We start from the raw sequence: 11,133 nt of genomic DNA on the forward strand, positions 1-11,133 counted from the left end.
TAACCGAAAATCCCATAATGAATACAATTTTTTCTTTTGGTGTACATATACACTCTTTTTGTATGTGTGTGTGTACTGTTTTAAATTAAATAAATACAATAATTTTAAATTATTTCAAATTCGGTTACAAAATAAATGCATATTTCAACGTTAATGGGTAACACATTGTAAAATTTTGGTATAAAACTGTATTTTCCTACCATTTTAGATTCAATCTTGAGGAATAACCCCAGAATTCCATACTTATTTCGCGGGTTTCCCCAATATACGAATTTTGTTAAAAAAGAAAAATTAAGAAAAACAGCTGTTGAAGTTGAGCAACCTTTCTTCTACAACCATGGCATACGTCAGTCTAAAATGGAGAAGATTTTACATGAATAGACAGTTGAAATTAAGTGAATTTGGTAAACATAATGTAAGGCTATATTTATATCATGGTAGAAGAATGCAGGTAGACACATCGACACAGCTGCTGGGACTGTCAAACCAAATTTTGAATGAAAAAGTATTCAAATTTGTTGAAAAATGCATAAAAGTCTCCGATTTGCATCGTGTAAGTAAAAATAAAAAATTTAATTATTTTTGAAAAAAAAAAAATTAAATTGTTGACACATATATCTTTGATGTATCTACCTGTATTCTTCTACCAAGATTTATGTATACCTTTTTTATTCGCACACATATATGTCAGAAGATCAATTCTTATTCTGTAAAGTTCTTATATGAAACCTTTTATATAGGAGTGAAATGTCAAATGAAAAATGTTATGAAAAATATTTTTTATTTCTTAGTTCTGTGGTGGAATTCTCTAACCCATTTTTTGAGGTAGCGACGAAACTCTGTAAAATTACATGGTAGAAGAATATAGGTAGGCGCATCGACTCAGCTGCTAGGGCAATGAACTGTCAAACCAATTTTGGAATTTAAAATGTTGAATGAAAAATTGTTTAAATTTGTAAAAATTGTTGAAAAACACTTATTATAATAACCTCCGAATGACGTCGTATAAAAAACATACAAAAATCTATTTATTCTTGAAGAAACCTTTAACAATTATTGACATATAAATGTTCCCAAGCGTCGATGCATCTACCTGTATTCTTCTACCATGGTAAAATTAGAATGCTTACAGTACGTTTACATATAAATGGGTTTACCCACTGGATTTGGATTAAAATTGTCATATCCATTACTTATACTTCAATGTATTTTCTGTATTTTTTGTAATTTACCTTGTAAAATTTCAATGCATAAAAAACCGTTCCCATCTCTGACTAGATTTATTTGATTTTGACAGTGAGATGTCAAATGTATAAATTTGAAAAAATTGTTAACATATGATTACATGACTTTATCTTAGTTCTACCATGCTTGGATTCAATTTGGTGGAATTATTCCAACATTTCTTTCATGGTTTGTGGGTTTCTCCAATATTAAAGAGTTGATAACAATTTTCATATAAAAACACATACGCATACATTTTTATAAATAATACGCAACCACAAGTAAATTTGAGGCATAATATCCTAAAGCAATATTCAGCAACAATTTGTTCAAATTATCGAGTAAATGAAAACTACTTTTATGACAGCATAAAATTTAAATGTGAACGAGGCGTAATAATACAAATTCTCACAAAATATGATGGCAGTAAAAAGTAGACCTACATATCCCTACATACGGCAAGAAACCCCGTCTCCAGCGCGTCGTCTATTGAAAAGAAAAAAATATTTTTTTAATTTAAAGAAAACTCCAACAAAATGGGTCGCCGCAAGTCGAAAAGAAAGCCTCCGCCAAAAAGAAAAAATATCGAACCATTGGATCAACAATTCAATTGCCCCTTTTGTAACCACGAACTTTCCTGCGAAGTGAAAATGGACAAGACGCGAAATACGGCTAAAATAAGTTGTCGCATATGCTTGGAGGAATATCAGACGTCGATTAATTTCCTCTCGGAACCTTTGGATGTGTACAATGATTGGGTGGATGCATGTGAAAGCGCAAACTAAACGTATCCATAATCCAAACGATTGGACTAATCCGGATATCGGTGGCTCATACATTACTGGTGTATCAACTTGGAATAAGTAGAATTAAATAATACATGTATTTTTAATATTCAACTACCTATATAAATATAATTTTTTTAGTCTATTGTAAAACGAAAAGTGAATGTTGGTATTTAAAAGCAAATAAGATTTAAGGTACTTGAGATCATAAATTCCATGCATGATAAAGAAACTTCTGCATTGCTGTCCGGAAAGAAACATGAGCTCCTCCCATTCTCTGGGAGTTATAATAGGGGTCATGACAGAGGTTTCACATTTGTTATCCAAAGGCATTAGGAGCTAATCTCATGCACTGGGAATAACAATAGGGTTTAGTCCAGAGATTTCACATTTTTTATCCAAAGGCATATTGGGCTAATGTAATTCCCTAAGACTAACAATAGGATGTTCAGTGCAGATGTTTCGCAGTTTGTTTTATAAGGGCATGTTAATTCTACACCGACATCTCCACTATCTTATTTCTTCATTCCTGTGTTCTGTGCTAGCGACATCAAGTTTTGGTAAATTAACTACATCTGGCCCTTAAATCGGACTTGTTTGCTCTTTATCCCAAATACTTAACAGCAGCATTTGGAAATAAATTCTTAACTTACAAAGCAATTGACCAATAGTACATGGCGACTTCAATGGCCGATATATGGTGCCCACAACTTCAAAATTATCTTCGCGATATCACCGTATCTTATTCACTGCTATATATTCGAAAAGTAAAACGAAACTTTGGGTCCTCCTCACGGACCATTTTGAAAATTGTAGCACATATAGGGCAGGGGGAACTTTAAGTTCCAGATATAATTTCTGAAAATCGTGAATACCTAGGTAGTCATACATTTCTTCTGAATCCTACGAAAATCACAGTATGGCTATGGAGGTACCATTACAAGGGGGCTGTACCTGCACAGACAATTTCCTGTCTTAGGCTGTAGTATCCATTACGAACTTCAAATACTAAATTTGAAACAATTCAGGTTAATAATGTCGGTAAAATCTTCATCATAACGAATATCGGGAGGTTCCGTTGTATGGACACAATACGAAGATGTGGACCTGCACAGACAATTTTCCGTCATAGGCTATAGTATCCATTACGAACTTCAAATGCCAAATTTGTAACAATTCCGGTGAATAATGTGGCTTAAATCTCCAAAATATCGAATATTGGGAGGTACCGTTATATGGGGGCTATACAAAGGCGTGAACCTGCTTAGACAATTTTCTGTCTTAGGCTGTAGTATCCATTACGAACTTCAAATACCAAATTTGAAACAATTCCGGTGAATAATGTCGGTAAAGTCATCAAAATGCCGAATATAGGGAGGTGTCATTATATGGGGGCTATACCAAAGCGTGGACCCACATGGCCCATGTTTCATACCAAAAGTCCAGCAGACATAGTATACATTTGAGTAAAATTTTATCAACCTACTTCATTTCGTTCGGAAGCTAGAGTGATTTCCACAGACGGATAGAAGGACGGACATCGCTAAATCGACATAGAATTTTGTGCTGATCAAGAATATATACTTTGTGGGGTCTAAAATGTATATTTCTAGGTGTTACAAACGGAATGACAAACATAATATACCCCCCATGCTATGGTGGAGGGTATAATAAATGTGGTGTTAAATTAAATGTTACCCTTATTGATCTCTCTCGTAACAAACAGAGCGTGATATTGTCTGGATTAAGTCATAGCTGGCTTCTTCGTAGAGGAACAAACGAGTTTTAGGTTGACTTAGTTCGATTTCGGACATAGGCTCCTTTCGAAGTCGCCAGCCGATGACTTAAGCCAGCCAGAAAAGCGTTTTATGTATTCTCACCTTAAGTCTTACATGACTTCAGATGTTTCAGATTACATTCTTCCATGACCTTTATAGCCTATAAAAGGCTTTAAAATAACAAAATATTTCGTCGCTTTCTCGCTTTCATATTAGTTTGTGTGTTCTGTTTAATTGTTTTTCTTTTTAATTTGTCGGTAATGTCAAAAATTGTTAGCATATTCTTTGGTTTTGAAAATGACAAAAATAATTGAATTAGTATGTATGAGCTAATAAAATACAACTCTGATTCCGGTCTTGTGTAAATATCAGTTAAGAAAATCTTTAAGGAAAACATCATTTTTACTTGTTTTCTCTAAAATTTGCCTAGGAATGTTACAAATTTCTCCAGTGCAGGAATGGTTTTCCAGTAAAAAGTTGCAAAAATGTTAAAAGTAATAAACTCTTGAATTCATTTCTCAATTTGTGCTTTGTTCTACCAATCAACTGATGTGAACCCCCATCATTTAATTTGTTTTATTTTTCTCCTTCTTTGAATCACCCTGTATTGTGTGCGAAATATGAAGTTTACAAATACAATAACAACAAAGACCTTCTCGATACAAGGCGATAAGAATAAAGTGACTCAAATCAACAATTACAATAGAACTTTTATTGATTTTTTTTATTGTGTTAATTTGTTTTCATTGCTTGTGTAAAAGTAAACAATTATTCATTTTTATCACCCAACTATTGATACATATCTTGATAAAAATAAGTCCTTGCTGGTTTTAACCGTTGATTAAATAGAAACAACAACAGTTCAGACTTTTTTTTTTGCAAAACAAAGAGATTTTTGCTTGTATTGCTCTCAATGTTCCATGATGGTCAGTAAAAACAAAAACAAATGTCTTAAATTTACTCAGTGTTTATTTAATCGGTTTCTCAACAACAGCAGCAGCAGCGGCAGTCAAATTTGTCTAATAAACTCCAAGATTATGAGTTCAGTTAGCAGATAAAGAAAGACTGACTGGAACATTTTTGTTTTATATACAATTTTTTTTTGTCGCAGCAATGTGTATACAAAAAGACTATGTACATATCAGTCGTCAGTAGCCAGTCAGCCACCCAGCCAGCCAGCCTTCCAAGTACATACGAAAATATATAAACTTGCAACCTTTGATTTGATCTTTAAACTAATTTTTGCGCAATAATCTTAACGCTATATTGTGGTTCTCTTTTCTCGGAACTGGTCGGTCGTGTGTCGCATGTCGTTGTGATCGGTTGGTTTCCTGCCGCCACTGCTCTGCTCCTCTGCCACTGAAGTTCTGAAAAACTTAATCCATCGATCGATTTCCAGCAGGCAGGCTACTGCTCTTCAATGTTTCAGTTTGCGGTGGGTGGTGAATGTGAACGGGTCAAGTAGTGTGCTGAGGCCGTTTCTCGAAGTGGTGCGTAGAATAAGAACAAAAGGCAAAAAAAAAACAAAACATAAACAAAAGATTGTGAAACGACCCAACATAGCAAGAAAATTGAAAAAGAAGACAAAAGAAAAATAAAAACACTAAGCAACAGCGATTGATTGCAACGACGAGGAACTTGCCTTATATCTGCTGCTTGGTGGGACTGGTTTCTAGTTGGGATTACATCAACGGAAATCGAAACGAATATTGCAACATATCCAGCTACTAGAAGCAGAAACGAACGCATAGAAGTTGTGAAGAAAAAAATGGCTGTGTTTTCGAAATTCTCCGACAAAATTGATCAGCTTGGTCTTCCCAAGCCAGTGATAACTCATGCCCTTGTGGGAGCTGCCATTATGGCCTGGTCCCTGAAAATGGCCGTACCCTTGTTGACAAAAAACAAACGAAAAAATGACAAATCCAACAAGAAGATTGTGTTCCAGACCCAGGAAAGCGATGAGGAGGAGAGTAAATTGGCCGAGGCCGAAAAGCTATTGGTGGCCCAAAATCTTAAGAACAAAAAGTCTCAAGAGCCCGGTTTAAATAAAGAATTCTTCAAACAATTGTCGCAAATGATAAAAATCATGATTCCCCAACCTTTCAGCTATGAGACAGGTTTGCTGGGAGTCCACACATTGTGTCTGATATCACGTACCTTCCTTAGTATTTATGTGGCTCAGTTGGAGGGCACGATTGTCAAGTATATTGTGCGCAAGGATGTCAAGAAGTTCTGTTGGCTACTTTTGAAATGGTTCGGAATTGCCGTGCCGGCCACATTTGTCAATTCAATGATTCGTTTTCTGGAAAGCAAATTGGCCTTGGCATTCCGTACGCGTCTGGTGCGCCATGCCTATCGTTTGTATTTCAAGAATCAAAATTATTATCGTGTCTCCAACTTGGATGGACGTATTGAAAATGCCGATCATCGTCTCACAGAGGACATCAATGTGTTTGCCACTTCCATTGCTCACTTGTATGGCAGTGTAACGAAACCCTGCTTTGATCTTATGCTCATCGGTTTGTCCCTGATGCGTTCCACACAAAAGATGGACTCGAACATCTTTTCGGGTCCCCTGCTGTCGGGTTCGGTGATCATGCTGTCGGCCTATATTATGAGAACATTGTCACCTAAATTTGGTCAGTTGGTGGCGGAAGAAGCAAATCGCTATGGTTATTTGAGACACATTCACTCTCGTATCATTACCAATGCCGAGGAAATTGCCTTCTATGGTGGCCACAAAGTGGAGTTGCAGCAACTGCGTCATGCCTACAACCGTTTGGTGAAACAAATGAATAACATTTTTGTGCAAAAACTGTGGTTTGTTATGCTGGAACAGTTCTTCATGAAATATGTGTGGTCGGGCACGGGTATGGTCATGGTGTCTTTGCCGATTTTGACTGGGTCTGCGGGATCAGCAGCAACAGCAGCTGGCACAAATTCCTCAAATCCCGTGGCCAAGGATTCTTTGGTCAGTGAACGTACCCAGTATTTGACAACGGCCCGCAATCTCTTGATTTCAGCTTCCGATGCAATTGAGCGCCTTATGTCTTCCTACAAAGAAATTGTGGCCCTGGCCGGTTACACCAGCCGGGTGGCGGGTATGTTTGAGGTATTTGAACAGACAGCCCAGGGTATTTACAACAAGAACACCGTTGCCAAGAGCAATGAAACCACCAGCATTATTGAATTCCGTAATGGCTTGCCAGTGGCCAAGGGTCGCATTGTATATACCAGCCCCGATAGTACGTCGATATCGCTGCGGGCCGTGCCTGTGGTGACACCAAATTGTGATGTGGTTGTGCCTTGCCTGAATTTGGACATTGAACCGGGCATGCATTTGCTCATCACTGGACCCAATGGTTGTGGAAAATCAAGTTTGTTCCGTATTCTAAGTGGCCTGTGGCCAATCTATGCTGGGGAATTGCACATACCCAAACCGGTGGAGGAGAAGCCGTGTATGTTCTACATACCACAACGGCCCTACATGTCGATTGGCAGTCTTTGTGATCAAATTATCTATCCCGACAGCCGAGAGGACATGATACGCAAGGGTGTGACGGAGAATGAGCTGAGAAGCATTATGAAAATGGTAACACTGGAACACATTGTCGATCGTGATGGCTTCGATGTGGTGCGTGATTGGAAGGATATTCTGTCGGGTGGTGAAAAGCAACGCATGGCCGTGGCAAGGTTATTCTATCACAAACCCAAATATGCCCTACTTGATGAGTGTACCAGCGCCGTGTCCATTGATGTGGAGAGCAATATGTATGAGAGTGCCAAGAATATGGGCATTACCCTACTGACAATAACACATCGACCCACGCTCTGGAAATTCCATACCCATATATTGGAGTTTGATGGTTTGGGTAACTGGTGTTTCCGCAAACTGGAACCGAACGAGACACAAAAGCAGTATAATTAGAAACAGAAACAATGTATGCAAGTTAAGTTTTGATATCAATTTGATGTTGTTGTAATTGTTATTATTATTATTTTTATTTGTATTAAAAATAATGGAATTTTAGTATTTGTAGCCCAAAGCCACCCCCATGCCCCCGTTTATACAATATGTATATTTATTGTTTTAATGTGTATTATATGTGTATATGTATATGTTCTTTTAGTGCAAAATATTTCGTTTCTAATCTTCCAGATTTATATATGGACATCAAACTCCCAACTTTAATCGAAAACTACTTTTTATTGATTGTTTTATTCTTATACAACCAATCAAGATTAGATGTCCAATTGCCGGAGACCACCTTATAAATATGTGTGGATGTATGTATATTAGGGTGCCAATTTTGCACTAGTTCCCTGACGATAATTGAACTTTTACTTTACTATATTATTTTGTTTTGTATGTATGTAAATGTATATTTATGTCGATCGGCATGTTTTTGTGAAAAGTATGCCGACTTATAGTTGGTATAATCTATCTAATCTTATAACTAATCGCATTATTGAACTTGCGGACAAACCACGGGCGATTACGTTAGAGGAAGGAGAAAAAAATCGAAAGAAAGAAATATAAATTTACAAATTGATAAGATTGCTGCTAAAAACTGTAACCAAAGAATATTTGTCGTTTTTTGCTTAACGAAATTTTGCATGGTGATTGCCAAGTGAAATACATTTTTTGTTTGTTATTTTGAACTTTGAATTTATACTTATTATGTTTTTAGGTTTAATATTATTTTTTTATGAAAATTATTATTTTTTATATACATTGTTCGTTAGCAATATATGCGTGTATTCAAATAGAAAGAAACTATTCAATTTAAATAATTTTAAAAAATATATATTTTTTAAATAAATTTATTTTATAAATTCACATAAATTTTTTTTCAATTCTTTTTTGTAAAAAAATTCATTTTTTTTTCAATTTATATAATATTCTTTATTTTTATTGTTGTAAAATGACACAATATTTTCTTTTTTTAAACAAATGAACAAAAATAAAATAAGAAACCCAAAAGTTAATTTTCTTGTGTTTTCAATTTGTTTATTTCCTTTTATAAATATATACAATTGTTTATGGAACGTTTTTCCAAATGTGGCGTAGTTGCTAACACACAGAGAGTCTGTTTTTATTGGAGAGCAATGTCATGGTAAATTTGCGAGGGAAAAAATCATCATTTGACATGGCGACCTCTCAGTGAGAGTGGGAGAGATGAGTTAAGAGTTTTCCTTTTAATTTCTAATAACACATTGTGTTTTTTTCACTCAAATATTCCATTTACTCTAACATTAAGTGCAAAGTTCAATAACATCTTAATGTACATATATGTATTTATATGTAATGTTTATTCATAGATATCAAGTTATGGCCCAATTACCATAAGAAATAAAATAATAAACAAATGCAAAGAAAGGGAGAGAAAATTCCATCTCCCATAAAAAAGAGCGGCAATTAATGTCCCTTAGAATTAATTAGACTTTTGTACCCATTTAAATCACACTACTCTCCAAACACATGAGGGTTTTCTTTCCATTTTTTTTTATAAATTTATAATGTAAATATTTATTATAGCATCTAATAATATAAATAAATTATTCATTGTAAATAATTGTATAAAAAAACATAAACGGAAACACAAATAAAATATATTTTTATAATTGAACATACTTTTTTCAATGTCTTCCTGGTAAAAACAAATGTACATATCAAAGCACATTGCGACTAACTACTAGTTGAGACAATTAAAATGAGTCAGTAACGTCATAATGGTAACGACCTTTGACACAGTCGTTGTTGTTGTTTGTATGATCGCAGCTTTAAACGAGACTAAACAATTTACAATAAAATAAACAAAGTATATTCTCTCCCATACAATGAAAAAAAATATATATAACAAGAAACAAATTTAATTTAATAACAACAACAAAAACTTGCATATCATATCTGTTATTAATACATTTGTGCACTTGGTTGGTGCAGGGGGCAGATTAACAAATACAAAAGGTTATTATTAAAAAAATTGTTGTTGTTGCACACATAAAACTGCTGCTTTGGATTTGGTGGTGGACCGTTTAAAACTGTAATTTCATTTAAATGCGGTATTTTAATCCGTAACACAATGACTTCAAGTTACTTACGTTTGGCGGCGAATGGGAAATCTATTTTAATATGAATGAAAATGGAAATTATGCCAAGTCAAGAAAGGAAGTTTTTCGGCAAATTAGGGATTAAAACAAAATGGTCGTTAAAAGTGAGGACACATCGAACAAGTTTTTATACCCCCAGCCATATGGCCAGAGAGGGTATACAGGATGAGATAAAAAAACTGCAACAAAGTCAAACGCCATAATTTTTACAATTTTTTTTTTTTTTAATTTTTTTGAATGAAAGCAAAAAATGTCGGAAATAGCATCAAATTTTAGAATAGATTTAGATTTTTTCGAATTTTGTCCTTCAAACGGCCAATGAAGCCGTCACACGCTGCCCGAATGTTGCTCTGCGGTATTTTGGCACTTTACCGGTGAAGCGCTTTCTTGAGGTAATCGACACTTTGATATTTTTTAGTGCCAACCTTGGTTTCCAAAATACTCCAGACACAATAGTTCAACGGATTGGTATCCGGAGATTTTGGTGGCCACTGTGCGCTGCAAATGAAGCGAGGAACCTCATTTTGTAATCATTCTTGGGTAGCGCGTCCTGAGTGCGATGCTTCTGAGTCCTGTTGGAAGGTCCAAGTTCTGCGGCCTAAATGTTTGCATGCCCAGGGCTTTAATACACCCTCCAGAATATTTTCGCAATGATATGAGTGGGGAGCAACAATCGGCTGTTATGGCGACCCACACCATCACACCATCAGCATGGCCGGCGCTTGAGTTCTGGTGGTCAATCGAAGGTGCACATTTTCAGCTGACCTCTTTGGCAAGTAAACACGATCATTTTGTTTATTTACAAACTGCTGGACAACGAATGTTTTCTCATCGGAGAAAACCAAATTCGGCAATTTACCCAAGCCAAGCAACTTTTTAGCTCTTTTGAGTCTATTTTCTTTCTGTTGCGGAGTAAGTTTTTGCACTTTTTAGAATTTCAATGGATTTTATTTTGGCTGGCTTAAGTCATCGGCTAGCTTCTTCGGAAATGAACAAAGGAGCCTAAGTCAACCTAAAATTCCTTTGTTCCTTTACGAAGAAGCCAGCCAAATAAGCGCTTTATGTATTCCCACCTAAAGACAACCTTTGATGTTGTACCAAAATATAAAGAAAATAAATTAACAAAAAAATGTTTCACATCCCTAAAAGCATTGTTTTTGTGCCAAAAACTGGGTGGAAACTTCAACTCCAGATGCTACCTTTGTTTGTGTTTATTTGAATTTTACTTCCTG

At 35.4% G+C, this 11,133-nt stretch overlaps 2 protein-coding genes across 2 annotated transcripts; both read left to right on the top strand.

Moving 5' to 3' along the window:
- Positions 1-1,658: 1,658 nt before the first annotated feature.
- Positions 1,659-2,168, top strand: LOC101887800 (transcription elongation factor 1 homolog). The gene has a single exon (XM_005184322.4). The coding sequence runs from the start codon at positions 1,761-1,763 to the stop codon at positions 2,007-2,009; it is 249 nt and encodes an 82-aa protein (XP_005184379.1). The 5' UTR covers positions 1,659-1,760; the 3' UTR covers positions 2,010-2,168.
- A 2,263-nt stretch (positions 2,169-4,431) lies between these two features.
- Positions 4,432-7,793, top strand: LOC101887509 (ATP-binding cassette sub-family D member 1). The gene has a single exon (XM_059121017.1). It carries the CDS (start codon positions 5,556-5,558, stop codon positions 7,713-7,715), a length of 2,160 nt encoding a protein of 719 aa, XP_058977000.1. The 5' UTR covers positions 4,432-5,555; the 3' UTR covers positions 7,716-7,793.
- Positions 7,794-11,133: the final 3,340 nt, after the last annotated feature.

The sequence above is a fragment of the Musca domestica genome, unplaced genomic scaffold (genome assembly GCF_030504385.1).
Source record: "Musca domestica strain aabys unplaced genomic scaffold, Musca_domestica.polishedcontigs.V.1.1 180, whole genome shotgun sequence".
Lineage (NCBI taxonomy): Eukaryota > Metazoa > Arthropoda > Insecta > Diptera > Muscidae > Musca > Musca domestica.

Excerpts from the sequence above, each read along its gene's own strand:
- LOC101887800 (XM_005184322.4), top strand. The coding sequence starts at position 1,761 with ATGGGTCGCCGCAAGTCGAAAAGAAAGCCTCCGCCAAAAAGAAAAAAT.
- LOC101887509 (XM_059121017.1), top strand. The coding sequence starts at position 5,556 with ATGGCTGTGTTTTCGAAATTCTCCGACAAAATTGATCAGCTTGGTCTT.